The sequence below is a fragment of the Rhinolophus sinicus genome, chromosome 12 (assembly GCF_057876585.1).
Source record: "Rhinolophus sinicus isolate RSI-liver-muscle chromosome 12, RSI-T2T, whole genome shotgun sequence".
Lineage (NCBI taxonomy): Eukaryota > Metazoa > Chordata > Mammalia > Chiroptera > Rhinolophidae > Rhinolophus > Rhinolophus sinicus.
In genome coordinates, this window is record NC_142512.1 from 57,716,125 (window position 1) to 57,734,719 (window position 18,595).

The 18,595-nt window shown below is 56.6% G+C and overlaps 1 protein-coding gene across 1 annotated transcript in view; it reads left to right on the forward strand.

The window, feature by feature from the left end:
• Nucleotides 1-18,595, forward strand: part of TBCD (tubulin folding cofactor D) — a 135,282-nt gene that overhangs the window by 73,224 nt on the left and 43,463 nt on the right. Inside the window, exons 15-17 of the mRNA XM_074319596.2 lie at nucleotides 7,483-7,540; nucleotides 12,535-12,564; nucleotides 14,851-14,936. Of these exons, the coding sequence (XP_074175697.2) occupies nucleotides 7,483-7,540; nucleotides 12,535-12,564; nucleotides 14,851-14,936 (174 nt within the window). The remainder of the gene's footprint in view (nucleotides 1-7,482; nucleotides 7,541-12,534; nucleotides 12,565-14,850; nucleotides 14,937-18,595) is intronic.

Below are 18,595 nucleotides of genomic sequence, written 5' to 3' on the forward strand. Positions count from 1 at the left end.
CTGCGTCTGTGTCCCTCCCTCGGTGCTCCCGAGTCAGGAGCTCAGGGGAGGGCCAGGCGCCTGGGCCCCCTGAGGCTGTGCTCCTCACTGTCCCCGCTCTGTTGGCAGGCTGTCTTCTGCTTTCTTCTCAACTGTGTGGAAGCTACTTCTGGATCTAGAAAACGAATGCAAAACAAGGGTTTTCCTTACTGCTTCCTTTAGCATCGCAAGACAGCACAACGCCTCTCAGCTGCTCCTGTCTCCCTCAGTGAGCAGTGCTGGGGAGGGGGGGGGCGTGTGGCTGTTCTTGCCACACGAGGGGCCACGCAGGACACTTGCCCTGAGTCGGGCAGCTGGGGGGGCGGAGTCGACACAGCCCAGGTGTGGGTTTCGGTACCAGCTGCCTCTGCTGGAGGCCGACGTGTGGCAGGGGACTCTGGCCCCAGCGTGGCCGTTCCCATTTCTATGTGAATGAGTCCGATGCTGTCCCTTGTCAGTTGAATGTTTGTCGGAGCTGTAATGTTTGTGGGGCCCTCCCTGGGCCTGAGTCTCTGGAGAAGAGGAGCAGGGCCTGGCTGAGGAGTTGGGGTGGGCCGGGCAGGAAGGCTGGCACAGAGGGCGCTGGCCACCACTCACCCTGCCCCCACGTCGGGCAAAAGCTGCTGCTTGCGCCAGAGTCAAGAGGCCCCATCCCGACTGGGAGGGAAGCCATGCAGGTGGAAGGCCCCAAGCCCTAACGCCACGCGGCTCCCGTGGGACAGAGAAGGGTGGCTTTGGCCAGGGCGCTGGGCTTTGGGGAGGGAGGCTTTTCCCACCACAGCTCTACCTTCTGCTTCTGCAGCTCGAGAACTTGTCGTCGCAGCACTGGTCTCGGTAGTGATTTGATGAAGTGCAACACCGATCTGTGAGAACTGGAGGGTGCTGAGCGTGGCATGGGCGTCAGAGACCACAGCCACTCAGTCCTTTGGGTTCCGGGCGTGGGCGGGTCACGCCTGGTCCAGGCCTGGACGGGGACCTGACGAGCTGCACGGGGCCAGATGGGTATGCGCGTGTGTGAAGGGGACTTGAGCTTTCACGGAGGCTGAAGGGCTCGGGCTGTCTTACTCCAGGTCACCCCTCCATTGTTCAGAAAGGGAACGACACATGGGGGCCTACTGGGCACTGTGAGGGGTCCTGGCCACGTGCCGAGCTTTCTGGAGCACGGCTGTGGCAGGATGGGCTTTGAAGGGCCCAGCGACAGCTCCTTGTGGGCCATGTGGGCAGCCAGGCCGTGTCACAATGAAAGTGGCCGCAGACCTGCTTGCGGCTGAGGACGGAGCCAAGCCCATCCTGTGAGGGGTCCCCTTGAGGGGTCCTGTGGATCCTGGAGGGTCCCGCCCGTGTGTCTGGACCACGATGGGAGGGTGTGGAGCTGGGTTCATTCACTCACCTTTCTGAGCTGGGGGTCATTGTAAGGACCTCACTACCCACAGGGACCCGAGAGCATTCACTGTGGTGGTGGCCAGCGTCCTCTGCAGAAACGCACGTGGCTGCACTGGGCCCTTTGATCTCAGGGGAGGCATGTCCCGTGGCTTCCTGGGCATGCCCGGGGATGGCTGAGGAGCTTACACAGCAACTCTCACGCGGAAACCTCTGCTGGGGGTGGAGAGGGGGCTTTCAAATTTCTCCTAATTAACATAGGAGTTACCGGGCCTCTGGCAGTTTCTGCTTGAAAAGGCCCCTCTCGTGCCCTTTCCCTGTGCCCTTCCTGGGATGGGACCAACCAGTGCCCTTTGGAGCCGCGCCCAGCTGGGTTTCAGTCCAGTTTGGCAGGTTTGGGGGGAACCTGTGCTGCAGCCCTTCCCGGTCCATCTGGACTGCAGGCATCCAGGGTGGGCGGGCGGGCGGGCGGCCTGGAAGGTGAGTCATGGTGCCCGGTGAGCCTCCGGCCCCAGGAGTATCGGTCGGGGTGTGGCCTTCAAGACGTGCCTCCTTTGGTTTCTAATAAGTGACCACATTTTAATTGTCAGCTTTTAAGCCATTAATCCTGGCATATGATAAGATCTTGATATCGTTATACTTTCACAAACTCTTCAGTGGGTCCTGCAAGTGTACACAGTTGAGATCAACATGTAGTTCTGTCAGTGAAATAGAAACACCTGGTAAGAAGGCGCAGAGAGGAGCAGGCAGGGCTGGGCTCCGCCGGCGCCCACGCAGAGTGAGAGGTCAGGCGGGGCCTCTACCGTGCGGGCGCTGGCAGGCTCAGCTGCCCGCTTTCCCTGCAGGAGCTGGAGGGCTGTCTGAATGGGCACTGACCCTGGTTCATAAATGTCACAGAGGAAGTTTTTAGGCAAATGCAGTCGTGTTGTGAAAACCTGTATTTCCTAAGCATTCTACACAGATTCAGAGATGGAACAGATTTTTGTGGAAAGGCAAACAGGGCTTCCTGAAAAGCTAAGTGGATTTCAGGAGCAGGGAGACAGGGGCAGTTAACGTGGTCCAGAGCCGCCAGCATTATCTGGAACCTTCTCATCAGATAATGAATTTGCAACAGAAAGCGAATTTGCAAGATGAAAAAGGAAAATGAGCCTGCACTGCTGGTTGGTTGTCGCCTTCCAGCAATTTCCTCACCTGAAACTCTGTGGGAAGCTGAGTGGCTGTTGTCATCAGCGCAGCCCTTCCCCTGCCAGGGGCGCAGCCAGGCAGCCAGGATTGGCTCCCAGATGTCTTCCTCGAGGGCACGGCTGCCCTGAAAAACCAGGAAATGGCAAATGTGGCTCAAAGCTACGTCTTGTTCTTCCCAGGGAAGATAACCCTTTTGTTTTTCAAGTTCAGTGGCAGTTACCGACCACAGACGGCCCCCACTGTCCACCTGGTACACCCCCACTCAGCCTCCATTTTAGCTCATCTGTGACTAAAAGCAGCTTTAAAAAGCCTGTGTTCACCACGGTGCTGGCTGTGAGCTTGGATTCCCATGCTTAGGGAAGGAGAGCCCACCCATAGGTCTGGCGTTTTACTTGGAAAACAAGGTGATTTGCAACTTTCAAACAAGATGGATGGATAATAAATTGTTAGTCCGATATTTAAACCTGTTTTGATTTTGAAACGATAGGATTCCTCTTAAGGTAAAACAGTGTATTTTGCTTTTTATCGCCGTGAAATATCATATAAACTAACACACTGACTTTGGGGTGAGACCTGCTGCTCCTTGTACAACCTGCTAGTAAAGCCAGGAGCCCGGGGCTGGGGCAGGTCGAGGCTCGCAGCTTCCCCTGACTCGGACAAGAAAGAAAGTCCCTTTCTGTTTGACACAGACCGTTTCTGTGTTGGGAAATCCTGAAGTATCGCCTGAACTCAGGCAGTGAAAGCAAACGGGTGAAGAACTGAGGCACGGCCTGGCCCAGGGAAACGCGTGTGCTGCTGGCGTGTAGTGGTGCTGTCCACGTCTGCTCATGTGACTGACACAGCTCCTGTGCTGAGGGAAGCTTCCGGGGCGCGTGTGGGACAGGGGCCCTTGGGAGTGTTGACATTTATATTTAAGAGATTATCTTGGCTGTTTTTGTTTGAAACATGCTAGTATTTCTAGATGAGCCAGTTTTGTTCTCAGTGTGAGATCAGTTTTCTAAGTTTAGTGCAAATCAGAAGTGTTAAACCTGTTAAATTCCCAGTATACGCAGTTGATTTGTTGAGTTAATGTAAGAGTTGATAATTAATAGCTGTGTGTTTAAGTGGTGTTATATTTGTCCTACCACGCTCTGTGCAGTTTGGTAAAATATGAGTAAAGCAGTAAATATTTTAAGCCCTTTACTTGTGAGTGTGAAAGCATCAGATTAAAGGGGGTGTGGCCTGGTGCAGGGGTGCAGGGGCCCGGGTCGCCCGCTTCCTGTGAGCACACGTGTGCCCGGGCTGCGCGCTCACGGTGGCTTCTGGCCGGTGCTGGGCGGAAGCAGAGCTCCTTCCGGGGCGCCCAGGACACACGCCGGCCGCTCCACAGTCACCGCTCTGGGGCCGGTACACGCGGGCACCGACACCCGTGGGCCAGGCCGCGTGGAGCCCCTTCCTGGGCAGCCAGCCGTGGTCGCAGGGAGGGAAGGGGCTGGCGGCACCGCGCACACCACACCGCAAGGAGCCTTCAGCACAGCCTTTTGTTAGTGTTTTGGTTCAGTGGCAGCATAAACGGAGGCCAGACGCCAACCGGCCGCGTCCCGCAGAGCAGGCTGCTCATCTGTGCCGGGCGGGGGGTGGCCCAGGACGAAGTCGTGACTCTTCTCAGGGGCCCTGCCTGCAGCAAGGAAAGCTTGGTGGAAACTGGACTCAAGCTGTCCCGGGCAGGGCCAGCGTGTCCACTGCCGGCGGCCTGGCGGTGGGCGGGGCCGGCGGTGGGCGGGGCCCGGCGGTGGGCGGGGCCGGTGGTGGGCGGGGCCCGGCGGGGCAGGGGTGGGCGGAGCCCGGCGGGGGGCGGGGGGCAGGCAGTGTGGGGGGGGAGGGGGTGGGCGGGGCCGGCGGTGGGCGGGGCCAGGCGGTAGTGGGGGGCCCGGCGGCGGGCGGGGGGCAGGCAGTGGGCGGGGGGGGGGGCAGGCGGTGGGCGGGGCCCGGCGGTGGGCGGGGTCCGGCGGTGGGCGGGGCCTGGGCCTGGTCTCGGGTGCCCCGCGGCCTGGCCATCTCAGAGCAGTTGTCTGAATGGACTTGTGACTTAGCTGTGACCTGCCAGGGCTGTGGCTGGCTTCCACGGTGGCAGGTGCTTTCACGCTTCTTCTCTATATTGGTTCTGTTCTCTCTTCATTAGTCAGTGTTCAGTAATTCAAAAATTATAATTTAAGACAAACAGGTTGACAGGAAATTTCAAGACAGTGTAAAATGTGAACTTCGTGTATTGGCTACACCTAAAATCAGTAAAAATATCCGTCCACATTTTTCTGGGTCAGATTTTAAAGGAAAGTGGAAATGCTTGGATAGTACCTTTTCCTAAAATACGTATGATCTTATGAATAGAGAAGCTGTTATTAATATGTAAATGTAGCACTTAAATTTCCACTAATTCTGAGATATTTAGATCAAAGTGCAAATACGTTTCTATTAAGAGCAGTAGTTATAATTTTTAAGTTATGGAAAGATTATATTAATATGTGTTGCTCAGTTCAGTGATTTCTAAAATTTCCTTAATAGCCATAATGGTGCTGAAATAGAATTAACTGATCTTAAAATGTTCCTGCTACAGGAAGATGAATTTCCTTTAGTTTTAAGGGCAGTATTTTTTTTAGAATCTCATTTTGGCTGCAGTTTGTAATAAAGAGTTTAGGGAGGACACAGGAATAACTGTTAATAGAGTTTTGCTGAAATTACTTTCAGTTTCAACTGAGTAACAGGAGTGCTATGGAAAGGACCCCAGCTACTAACACCGGGTCTTTTAAAATCTTCCCATATTTAGTTTTTTTCCAAAGACCTGTTAATTTTGAACTAACTTTAGACTTAAAGAAGAATTACAAAAATAATAGGAAAAGTTCTCCTAAGCCCTTCGCCCGCTTCCCCTAATGTTGGCATCTCACATGGCAAAACCCAGGAGAGGGTCGTGTCACCACGACTCAACCTACGGCCAGTGCTTGGCGACATGCCGCTGAGTGTCACATGTGGGGCACGTCCCTCACTTACTGTGGCGGATGCTGGTCGGCCCAGGATTGTGTGCTCCCTAAGCGGTCAGTGTCTTCAGGGTACTTAGGGACGACACAGCGGCCCTGTGCGCCTCAGATTTGCACCACCAGTTTCCATGCCCATCGGGGGGCCAGCCCAGCAGACCCCTGGTGCTTCTCTTCCCCTTCTTTTGGGAGGAAAAGGTGTCCCTTCTGCCCCTTGCTTTCCTCCAGTTGTTTATTGACGCCAGTGTGGACTGGTGGGCACTTCTCTGATTCTTGGGGTTTGCGTCCGCTGCTGCAGTCTTTTTGGGGCTCCATTGCCCACCTCCGGCCGTGGGAGCTGCTTCAGATCTGCACCTGTGTCCTTTCCAAGGACCCGTCCTTTTAGTTTTTTGAAGACTGTCTTCTCTCTAGCACTACAGAGGCCCCAGGCTTATGCTTTTCTCCCGCACCCTGGCCCTGGGATCAGCACTGTCAGGACCCTGCACCCCCTTAGCCGTGGAATTTAGATCCCGGGCCCAGATTCCACGCCTGTCAGGAGCACAGGCGCCTCCCGGTCTCCAGCCCCCGCCTGCCCACACCTCCTCCCGGCCTCGTCCTCTGCACTGTGTCCTCCCACCTTTCTAAGCCCCGTGTCCACTGCCGTAGTAGCCCCTCACTTTCTGATAGTTTCTTCTTAACTTGCATGCCGTTTTCTGGGTTTTGACAGATTGCACAGCTACAGCACTAAACAACAACCCATCACCCAGATTCCCTCCCTCAGCCCTTTGTAGTCAGCCCCCGCCCCTGGCCACCACGTCTGCTTTTGGTCCCTATAGTTTTACCATCTCTAGAATGTCTTACAAATCAAAGTACACAACGTATAGGCTTTTGATTCTGGCTCATTCATGTAGCAAAAAACCCAGGGGAGGTCACGGGTCTGACCCCGTCTCACGGGGCCGACACCAGGACGTCGCAGGGCTGGCTCCTCCTGGAAGCACTGGGGGAGACCTGTCCCTGCCCCCCAGCTCTGGAGGCCCCGTCCCTGCCACCACCTGCACAGACACAGCTTCAGCCCAGTCATCTCCCTGCCTCCCTCTGGCTCTCTCTCTCCGGCCTCCATTTCTGAGAACCTGGTGATGACACGGGCCTGTCAGGAGACTCCCCTGTTGTAAGACCAGCTGACGAGCAAACCTAATTGCACCTGGGAGGTAACCCCCAGTGGCTGGCAGCAGGCCACTCCCAGAGCCTGCACAGCTCTGGGGCGCTGGGCTGCCCATCACAGGTCCGCGGACACGCTGCCGCTGCGGGGGGCTTGGGCTCAGGTGGCTGCTGTCAGGCTGGCGGAGCTGGGGTGCGGGCGTGCCATGGGGAGACCCAAGGGTTTGGTGGGAGGGGCAGGTCCAGGATGTGGAGACAGGTGTGGGCAGTGTCAGGCCCCAGCGGTCCCACAGGTAGCCACCTCCCTGTAGGGGGACCTTGGTGTGTCTGAAGTGGCCCTTTTAAAGACGTTTTCTCTGTAGGCTGCTCTGAGACGCAGACCCTCATGTCACGCAGACACGGCGGTTTGCCTGCACGCCGGCCCGAGCCTTCGTTTTCTGCAGTCAGATGAGGCCTCTTGTGTATCCGCAACAACAAGCTGTTGTGACCCAGTGAAGACAGATTTGAATGAAGCCTGATCAGTGTTAGGAGCTTGGAAGGGCTTCCTGCTTTCTGATGTGGTCGTGGAGTGGCTGCGGGACGTGGCCATTAGTGGGACGGCGTGACACCCAGCGCCTGTTTTCTGTCCTTGGCTGGCTGCTTCTGGGGAGGGGCAGGGGTCGTCAGCGACTGAGCAAATGACAGACGGGTTCTCCAGGCAGAGTCCCAGCTCTCTGCACATTCCTGCTAATGAATCGGCCCCTCTCTTCCACAGTGCGCTGCTCATTGCCACCGTGTTTGACCGAAATGTGAACTGCAGGAGAGCGGCCTCTGTAAGTTTTCCAGTTTGTTCCTTGCGTGTGGGGGGAGGGCTCTGAACTGTGCCTGCCCCACCGAGCACGCATGGCCTCCTGGGCGGGGCCCTGGGCTCAGAAGGAGGCACGCTGGTGAGCGGACGCCGAGGGCGGCTCCTGGAGAGGCCTCGTGGTGGGTTGGCAGTTCCCCTCTCCTCTGGGTCTCCTGGGATCAGTTGGCATTAAATGCCCATAAATCATGAGCATGCTGAGAACCACACACAGCCCAGGGTGGCCTGTGGTCCGAGCAGGGGAACATGGCTTCCGTGAGCGTGGCCTGGACGTGACCGAGAGCAGGGGCAGAGGTCAGACCAGCCACTGCAGTCAGGCTTGGCTGGGGCCTTGCTGGATGTGCCTGGCAGGGGCTTGAACACAACCTGGCCCCAGAGCCCAGTCACGTGGGGTGGGTTGGGGTGGGAGAGTCACACGTGGGCGGGCTCCACGGTGGCTCCTGAAAGGTGCTACCCTGGGCCCCTGCTTCCCCACAGAGCTGGGCTGGGGCTCTGGCTTCCGCAGCTTCCCGAGGACGCCAGTCAGAGGTGACAGCTGCAGGGCTGTGTCCCTGTGGTACTTGTGACCCAGCTTTGTGCTTGGCTGGCTTATTTAGGGTCAGTCACTCGTGTCAGGCTCAGACACAGGCTGGTGTAGGTTGTGAGGGAACGGAGGCCGGTCTGAGACCCGCATGGCAGGGCTGGCTCGGCACAGAGCTGGTGGCTGAGATGACAGACCCACCTCAGATGACAGCTTTGGTTTCAGGCGCAGATAAGCAGCTGCACAGCTTTCAGGGTTAAGGACGCCGTGAAGGCAGTGGTTTCAGAGAGGAGGCTGGCGCTGGCGCCCCGGGGAGGTGGCGCCGGGAGAGCCTGGTGCTGGGCATGGTTACCACGTCTGCATCGTCAGGCCTAGCGGGACACTGCTGAGGGGGTGTCACTGGCCACCGTGGCTGTCAGACCAGGAGAGGTCCAACCCTGGAGAGGAGCAGGCTGAAGACGGGCTGGGACCTGGACAGGACTTAGCGTAAGCCTCGGTGTCCAAAACGGGCTTTCGTTCGGTGGGGCATGAGTATGTCCTGTGGGTGGGGCCTGAGGAGGGGAGAGGGTGCCCAGAGGAGTCCAAGCGAAGGCCCCGAGCTGGAGACCGGAGAGCTGCCCTGCCTGGCCCTGTGGGCTGCCACCATGTCACGGGGGCAGATTCTCCCATCTCAGGAGTGGCCCAGCCCCCTGAACGCAGGCAAGTGTGGGGGCCTCCCTCGGGAGCACGCAGCCCTCAGATTTGGGGGCTGAAAGCAGGTGTTCAGGTGCCAAGAGGACAGTGGGCACGTGTTTCCAGGGGCTGGTGGTCGAGAGACGGTGAATGGGCTAGCTTTGCCTGTCGGTCCTGCTGGACGGTGTGTGAACTTGAGGGACAGACAAGAGCAAGGAGTCATATGAAGAGACTGACAAACCGTCACTCTGATCACTTGTCAAACCGTGCGTTTATGATTTGTGCACGTTTCCAAAAGGTTTTAAAGAAATTAATCGAAAAGGATGGCTGTGCAGGAGATTCTGCATGTGGCTGTGGGGGCAGGTCTGCGGTTTCCTCTGTGCCTGGCGAGGTCAGACACAGGCTTGAAGCAGGGACCGATGACAGGACACCCTGGTGCACCCACACTCCTCCCACAGGCAAGGCGCCATCGTAAGCGGGAGTCATTTTTTTTATTGGGGAATATTGGGGAACAGTGTGTTTCTCCAGGGCCCATCAGCTCCAAGTCATTGTCCTTCAATCATAGTTGCAGGGGGCGCAGCTCAGCTCCAAGTCCAGCCGCCATTTTCAATCTTAGTTGCAGGGGGCACAGCCCACCATCCCATGTGGGAATTGAGCCGGCGACCTTGTTGTCAAGAGCTCGCGCTCTAACCAGCTGAGCCACCCGGCCGCCTGTGAGCAGGAGTCTTGCTGGGGAGATTGCCATGCCCCCAGGAGCCAGCCAGGCTGACACAGGGACACATTTGGGGATCGTGAGTGTCACCCTCGAGGCCAAGGCAAATAGGACAGGCGGGGTGGCAGAGGACAGATGGGGGCAGTGGCATGGCCGTCCAGGAGAGGTGCCCGCGCGCGGTCGCTGACATGGAGTCACTGGGCACTTCCTGCAGCAGCACGGGGTCCCTGGGCTTCTCCATGGGTCCCAGCAAATGCAGCCTGAGCCGCGAGGGTTTCCTCCCGTCCCACGTGAAGGAGGCAGGTGGGGCGTTGGGGCGGGTGGCACTTCTGTCTTCCCGCTCCACATCCCCACACCACATGCTCCCCAGAGCCCTCAGCACCGCAAGAGGACACGTGGGATGTGGGTTCTGGTGTGACGGACCCCTGAGGTGTGTAGCAGTGGCTCTGAGCTGGAGACAGTGCTGCACACGCGCAGTGGGGCTGTCAGGAGGACATGGGAAACACATGGGCCCGTAGCACACCGTTCTCCTCTTGTCTGGAGTCACTTCTCAGGGCTGGTGGTGTGTGTGTGTGTGTGTGTGTGTGTGTGTGTGTGTGTGTGTGTATGAGTCTGTGAGTCTGTGTGTGCACGTGTTTGTGTCAGTCTGTGTGTGACTGTGTATCTGTGCGCATGCTTGACTGTACACGCGTGTTTGTGTGTGTATGTGAGTTTGTGTGTATGTGTGTGAGTGTGTCCACACGTGTGTGTCTGTATGTGTCTGAGTCTTTGTGTCTGAGTTTGTGCACGCTTGTGTGTCTGTGTGTGAATGCATGTGTGTGTGAGTCTGTGTGTCTGTATCTGTGTGCACATGCGTGTGTGTCTGTCTGTGCACACGTGTCTGTGTGTGCGTGTTCAGTTCCTTACAGTTCTCCACACAAGGTCTCGTCATCTGTGATTGAAGAGAAGTACGTTTCCTCTCTGTCTTGGTGCCTTTCATTCTGTCCTTTGTCTCAGTGGAGGAAGAGCCGCCAGGAAAGGCGGTGCTTAGTAGAAGGACTGACAGTGGGCACCCCACCTTGCTGGTCTCGGGGGGAGGCGCGCGGTGCCCCCATCGAGTGTGCTGTTGGTTGTCGGGAGGTTTTTATCGTGAGTGGATGTTAGATGGTCACATGGTTTCTTCCCTTTATCAAGGTGTTCTCTCGTGTTACTTGATTTTCCGACATTAAACCAGCCTTGTGCTCATCCTGGGACACAACCCACTCGTCGTGAGTCATGCTTCCACACGTTGGAGCTTTCACTTGGCCAGAGTTTTCTTGAGCACTTTTGAGTCTGTTCCTAAGGGCTATGGGTCTGTTGTGTTTGTTGTGAGGTGTTTGTGTGGCTTTGAAATCAGGGTGATCTGGCCCCACGGGAGGAGTTGGGAGTGTGCCCTCCTCTTCACTTTGGGTGAAGACGTTTAAACAATTCTTTCTACTTTAAATGTTTGGTAGAAATCACCTGTGAACCCCTGTGATCCTGTTTTGTTTTCTGTTTTATTGGAAAGATTTTAAATTATTAATTCAGTTCCTTACTCGCTGGAAGTCTGTTCAGGTTTTCCAGTTTTTCCTTTAGTGAAGGAATTTCTCCATTTCGCGTTAAGTTGCCAAGTGTAGCCATACAATGTTAGAGGGTGCCCGCCCGTCTGCTGCTCCTGCCTCTGCTGTTTTCTGTCACACGGCACTGTGAGGAGTCTCCTGTTGGTTCTTGGCCTGTTCTCTGTTTGGTTTCAGTGGCAGCTCGGGTGCCCGGTCCCAGCCCTCCCGCCCCCTCCCCAGTCTGCCATGCTCGGCACAGTTGCTCGCACGAGGTGGGTGCCCAGCAAACGCCTGTTTTGTGAGTGATGGGTGTGGGCCAGCTGCACCCCCTGGTTGGGTGCGTCCCCTGGGGTGACGGGGAGCAGCACTGGCCTCCCCTTGGGCATGGCCATGCCCTCTGCACCCTGACACTTGCAGGACAGACGTCTCACCCTGCCTCGGGTCCTTTAAAGCTTCTGTGTTTTGAGAGAGGTTTGCCAGGCAAGCTCAGAACCTGCCTGGGTCCCTGCAGTTGCCTCCTGGCGTGTGTGTCTGCAGATGTCTCAGCGATTCCTTGAGACGTCCTCACGTTTTTGTTCTGATGTTTACCCACGGGCAGTACTTGTAAGACTCTGAAAACAGTAAGCGTCTTTTGTTAAATCTGCACTTGAAAATTAACCTTTACGTGTCTCTTGCTTATTGAGACATCTGTTAGGGGGACAAGTAAAACCCAAGGCCTGATGCCTTGTGAACCTTGGGGAAGAGGTGAAATAAAACAACAGGAAGTCTTTCAAGTTACAGTCCGAACCCTTTAGAGTTACTGGGAAGTTCTGTCTCTGCATCGAGCCTCCCAAGTGCCCCTGTTCACCTCGCAGGTGCAGAAGGAAGACGTGAAAGTGACAGGCGCCCCTGTGTGAAGCTCATTTCACAGTGCGTGGTCAGCACCTCGTTACTGGGAAGAAGTTCTCTTTCCAGGACGCTGCTCCTCAGACAAACACGCGTCTCGGCCTTTTCAGCTCCTGCTGAGCTCACGGTCGCGCTCTGTGCTCTGCTCACCCTTGCTCATGGGATGACGGTTCCCACGGTCGGGAGGGCTTGCTGCGGATGGGGTCACTGTCCACTGGCCAGGGCTGGGAGCCCCCCAGGCACCATGGGCCACCCCCACCCCCCATGCAGCCGGGAGGTGGTGGCCCTTTTTCTCCACATGTGATTTGGCTGCTGGGCTTTTATTTAGCCAGTCGATTAGTTTCTATTCCCATTTTTATATCTAGTGCCTTAAATTAGGCATTGGTATGAGCTGGAGGCCACTTTTCAAGACATGTCCAATTGATAAACTTGAACCATTAAATTGTGGTTTTAGACACAGACAACAGGCCCCTCTGCCTGTTGTGAACAGCCAACAGTGAGGACGTTTATGGAAAGTACACGCGTAAACAAAGCCTGGGCCGTTTGCCGTGAACTCACCAACTAGTGTCCAGAAGGGCAAGGCACTCACCTTGATATTTGTTCTTTCTGTTCCTTAGGCTGCTTTCCAGGAGAATGTGGGAAGACAGGTAAGGCTACTTTTAAAAATCTTCTTTCCTGAAACTTCCTGTAGAGGTAGGGGCAGAAATAGTGAAAGCGGCAAACCGCGTGTCGTCTCGCATTGTCACACATTACGTGCCTAACGAAGTCACCTAGAATGAGCTAATACTTAGCACGGTCACTTCTGGTCACAGACTCAGAATGTCACTCAGGTGAGTGTTGACACAAGTTTTCAATGATCAGCAGTGTGTTTCATAGGAAACCCGAATGTGTCAGTAATTTTACACTCGTGACCAAAATCAGAGCCTTGAGCATGGCCGACGCCCCGATGTTGCCAGCTGCCCATGGGCGCTGCAGGGGTGTGGGCAGAGGGCCTGGCATCACAGGGACAGAGACGTGACCCTTGCCCGTTCTGTGTGGTATGAGCCAGCTGCCAGAAGCTGTGGGCTCCATGCCCGTCTCCACGGCCCCCCGTGTTGTCGTGCCTGCTGGCCCTGAGCCTCCCGCACCTGTCACCACCGGTCAGCCTTTCTCCCCGAGCTGTTCACCCTGTATGTGATGATGACACCCCAGGATGGGTGGCCAGCCTGCTGGACACTAGGCCAAAGGCAGGTCACGTTTGGGGAGACCGGGCGAGAGGTGCGAGGTGAGCGTGCCAGGAGAGAGGTCGAGAGTGGTGTGGATGAGGGAATCCAGGGCGTGTTGGGCCCCACGAGGAAGGGGCTCAGGAGGCAGGGGAGGGAGGCGGAGACACGGCCCGGAGAGGGAAGCTGCGGTGAGAAAGCTGAGTCCCAGCCTTCGAGCCCGGACGTCTGGCAGGGTACGTGGAGGGGCAGCACCGTGCCACGTGTCCGTGTCTGTGTGCGACAGGGTCGTAGGGCACACCCAGCCGTCTGTCTTCACCCTGAGGACCCCGTTCCACGTGCTGGCCTGGCCTCCCGGGTACAGTCCCCCTGCCTGGGCAGCCCGGCTGTTTACATGGTGATGTGCACACAGCGTGGTGCCCAGCGCTGTGGTCGCAGAGGTCAGATGCAGGCCCAGGAGAGCATGGCGGGCGGCCAGGGCTGAGTGCTGCCCAAGGCTGGGCAGGCGGGTGGGGGACATGAGCGCGGGACCCATGGTGGCCTTAGGCCCATCGGGCAAGTGTGAGGCAGCTCGCAGACGGTCGCAGCTGGGCCAGGTGGGGTGGCCAGAGTGCCAGGGTGATCCCTGCTGTGTAGCTGTGTCACTAGGTGAACTGGCTTTCATGTGTTGTTTCTGAACCAGCCACACTTTCTGACATAGTTTCCATGGTAACAGGTACCCTGAGTCCCTTATCACAATCTGGAATCCAGTCCCAAGTTCAGTGCCTCTTGTGTCACTTTGACTCAGGAGCTGCCTGTCTGAGCGCCACTGGTCCTCAGTGACAGGGTGCAGCAGCCGCCATGACAGCTCCCACCTGTTGCTTTGGGACCATCACGGTTCGTTGGTGGAAACGTGGGATGCCGTCGGTTGGTCCAGTGCTGGTTGTTTCTGTACTGTGCTGGTCAGTCTCACGCCGACTTTGCCATAAGCAGGGAGCTTTCCGCCGTTTTCCTTACACACCTGAGCGGTCGGTACGCGCGTCGGAGTGACGAAGGATGGGCATCTCACCTGCCTCCTGTGGTCCATGGCGGAGGCTTTCTTTCCTTCGTCAGTTGGAAGTTTGTCGTTGAAGTCTTTTTAGAAAACTGTTTTCAGATTTTCATGTGGAGTCAGCAACAGCTTGCAGTCTTTGGGGCTGGGCTGGGAGAGTCCAGGAAGGTGGGTGGGGTGCTCCCGCCTCCCCATTTCAGACCCCCCTTCTGGGCGTCTGCCCTCAGGCCCCCACACGGCGCCCCCCCAGTCCCGTGTCTCCTGTCTTCCCGTGGCTGTGGGCAGCGGGCAGCCCCTCCAAGTGACCACCGAGGCCCTTCTGCCCGGACGTGGGTGCAGGTTGAATGAGTCAGTAGCTTTCATACTGTGGAGGCCTGATGTCCTTATGGCGTGCAGTTGAAAGAAAAGTCTATTACGGCGTTTTAAAGTGGAAATATTTGAGTTGTTTGAAAAAAGAATGAAATATTTTTGAGTGGTTCAAACAATTGTAGCATCGTGTCCAGCCTGGGATAGGCAGTCAGTAAATGGACTTGACTTGACGATTGGAGCCCAGTGTGAATAGTGTGCAGTCTGAGCCGTTAGTGTGGGTCAGGCCTTGCTGTCTGTGCATGTCTGCGAATATGATTGTTGAACGTGTGGAAATAAATGCCTGTGCTCAGTCAAGTTATTTTCACCTTTTTCCCATTGATCTCTTTCCTTAGGGTACTTTCCCTCATGGAATTGACATTTTGACCACAGCTGACTATTTTGCTGTTGGTAACACATCTAACTGTTTCCTGGTGATAAGGTAAGATTTTAATATTCATCGCAAAATAGAATATCCTGTTTGATTTAGATGTAGAAAAAATCCATGTCGGCCATTTTCTGTGTCGTCCTGGAAGGTCCACTAAGAGTGACTGTAACTTATGTGTGAAAGTTAAAGTGCAAACTCATCGAAACTCCGTTCACGTTACTCCCCAGAGGGCATGTTGTGTGCTTCCACTTGTGTGAAACTAGAGAACAGGGACAGTGGCAGGTCGGGTGGCCTGGAGACGGGAGTGGGCCTGATGGAGAATCGGGTCCTTTCTTAAGGAGGTGACAGTGTCGGGAGCGGACCCCACACAGCCGCTGTGCGGTGGCCTGTCTGTCCCCCTGGCGTCTCGGTGCTACCTCCGCTGCTCCGTCCTTCTGAGCACGGCCTGCTGCCGACGGGTGTCGTCGTGCTGCTGTCACGTGGGCATCAAGTCCCAGAATGACATCGTGGATTTGAAGTGACTGCATCTCCTTTTCTGAGTCAGTGAAATCGTTTCCCAAGTTGAAATTGTGCCCAGTGTGTGTGTGAGCTCAGTAAGGAAGAGGATTCATGGAGCCGTGTCAGGAATTAATTTTTCACACCCCCAACTGCACTTTGCAGAAATGACGTTGGACCTTTTGCTCAGTGACGGAGGTCCCGGGAAATGGCTTCCCACATGCGCACGTCACCTGATGCAGCGCTAACAGGAGGGGGTGCGGCTCCCTGACTCACGCATCTGCAGCACGCGGGCGCTTTAGAGCCCGCTGACCCATGTCTGTAGGAAGGGCAGACACCACCGCCCAGCCATGCAGGCTGTGCAGTCCCTGCGTCTCCACAGACAAGCAGCCTGGAGACGTCTAGAAAACGTGGCGTTTGGCCTCCCCCCGGAAAGACCAGGACCGAGGACCCTGCACTGTTGGTACCCTTTCCTGCCCTCCCTGCTGCTAGGCCTCCTGTGCCTGACCTCTTTGCCTGTCTCCATTTCGTTTTCTTCCATCGTTGACATCTGCACGTAGATTTCATGGGCCGATAACACCCCTCCTTCCCCTGACTTCCTCGGGTAAATAACCAGCAGCTTTGACCTGGGCCTGTGAGTCTGTTGCTGAGGTTTCTAATGTGTGGTTCGTTGTTGCACTTGGTAGAGGGCTTGGCGGACCCTGGCCTGGCTCGGGGTCTTCTGTCACCATGCATTTTGCACACGTACCGTGGGCAAGAGGTGGTCTGTGAGGACGGGGCCCAGTGGTCATGGGGACCCGGGTCCACGGCTGCAACCACAGTGGGACAGACGCCCAGGCCCTATTGTCAGCCAGGACTGTGGGTGGAGGAAAAGGGGGGGTGTGGCCAAGGAGGCTAGTGTGGGGGCGACGGCCCAGGATGGGAGGGTCCAACAGGTCTTGAGCCAGCAGGGCCCGGCTGGGGAATGGGGACTCCTGAGCCTGCGGAACGCAGTTTGATGGTCACATCTGCAATTTGAACGTGTCACTAGGGCTGTGTTTTGGAACCTGGAAGGAAGGGCATGGTCAAGAGCCCCGCATGGCCAGGGCCGGTCAGAGGATGGAAGGCAGGTCACCTTCCACCCTTGCATGGGTGTTGTCAGAAGAGTGGAGGGGTTTCGAGAGCCAGGGGTATCTGAGTCGCCTTGGGGTCACGTGCAGCAGGGTGCCCTGGGAGGAGAAAGTGCCGCGGGTTTGGGGGTCGGGCCTCAGCTTGCATGTGGGCTGCGAGGGGTGCACGCCTGGAACAACTGCAGGTGTCTGAGGTCAGAGTTTTGGGCACACGCCGGAGGCCGAGATGCAGGCCTGCCCTGTGCTGTGTGTGTGTGTGGCGGGGGCACCAGCAAAGTCATCCTGTTTCCATCTTTACGTCAGCAGCTTTCTTAATGTGTGATTGACACGCAGGAAAGTGCACGTGTGTGCTGGGGGAGTTCTGATGGAGTCTGACGCATGCCATCTCTGTCACCACAACCCACCGACTGGCCCCCAGCCCCGAGTTGGTTTGCGTTTTCTGAAGTTACATGACAGAGTCGCAGGGTCCACATGCTTCTCGCCTGCCCCTCTCACTTCTCCTGGGTCTGCCCTCACCGTGTGTGTGCGCTGAAGGCCCCTCCGTCCTCAGTGCCTTCACCGCTGGGGATGGCTGGATGTGCCCAGTTTGAGGCTGTTACAAATGCTGCTGCTGGGGACAGCCACGTCACGTCTGTGGGTTAAAGGCCCAGGAGTGGACTGGTAGCATCCTCACTGTCTAAGAAAATGCCAGATGCTTTTCCAAAGTGGCGGCCCCCTCGCGAGCACACCTGCGCTGACCGTCCCGTTTCCTCCACGTCTGCCGGCCTTGCTGTGGCCGGTTTTATAATTTTAGCCATTTTCGTGGATGTGCGGGAGGAATGCGTGAGTTTGTTTCCTAACGACCAACGACTGCGCGTCTTTTCCCGGGCGGATCTGACAGATGTGTGGCCTGCTTACTGACCAGTGAGTTGTTTTCTGCGTACTGAGAATTGGGGACCTCCGCGTGTATTCTGGATGCAGGTCCTTGGTCAGATTCACCGTCTGCACGTGTTTGTCTGGTCTGCTTGCTCAGCACCCTCAGTTCCTCAGACAAAGCCGTTCTTAAAGCATCAGCTTTATCCTCACACACCTGCTTTACTACATGTAATTTGCATAAAGTAAAATGGGGGTTTTGGCAGATGTGTAACCCTCACTGCGGTCATCTGGGCAGCCGCCCCCCCCACCCCCCCGCCTGTCACTCCAGAAAGTCCCTTCATGTCCCAGCCTCGCAGCCTCTGACCCGCCTTCAGTGTGCGATCTCCGCTTTTTCTGGACTGTGCACCAATGGGGTCACGAGGCGTGTGTCCGGCTCCGGCCCCTGAGCCTGGGTGGCTCCGCCCCCTGGCCTCGCCCAGCAGCCTCCCGCGGGTCCCTGAGACGCCTCTGCTCAGCAGCCAGCTGGCCTGAGCCGGCCTGGCTCAGCCCCTGGTCGGGTGTGTGGACGTCTGTGTGTCCCGGGCTGTCTTCCAGCAGCCGCGAGACCTTTTGTAGGTCTGTCCTCTTGCTGCTGTAGATTTCCTGCTCGGATTTCTGACATCTGCAGTCCTGTGCATCCTCCTTAAAACGTGGTGTCATATTTTGCCTTCTAGCAGTTTGCTTGCCATCAAAATTTTGCACGTTTCTGTCCACTGGGTTCTTCAAACTGAGGACACCTCAGAGTGAACTGTTTCCGTCTGTGCATTCTGGCTCAGCAAACAGCACGCCGTCCTGTCAGCTCAGGTTTGCTTCTCCTTCTCTTATTCCCAGCATCCGGTTGGTGACCTACTTCTGTCACTTGTGCATCCTTATTAGCCCTCAAACGCCCCTCATCCTGCTTGTCCGCTCAGCTGTTGCCTTCACCCAGCTCTTACTGTCCCGGACACTTGTGGAGCCTGCCACCGGCCCTGCCCTCTGGCCGTCATCTGTCTAAAGTGCTGTTGGAGGCATTCTTGCTGCTGTGACACCACCCCCGCTGTGCCCCCAGGCCACCCCCTCGCCCTCGTCCTCCCGTGGACGCCCTCTGGGTTGCACTTGGGGTCTCAGATGCTGAGCACTGAGTGCGGGTGTCCCTGGGCCCATGGTTCCAGCAGTGCGTCTCCTCCAAGGTCAGCCACTAGTGGTGCCAGAGCTCGGACTAGGGCTCAGGTAGTG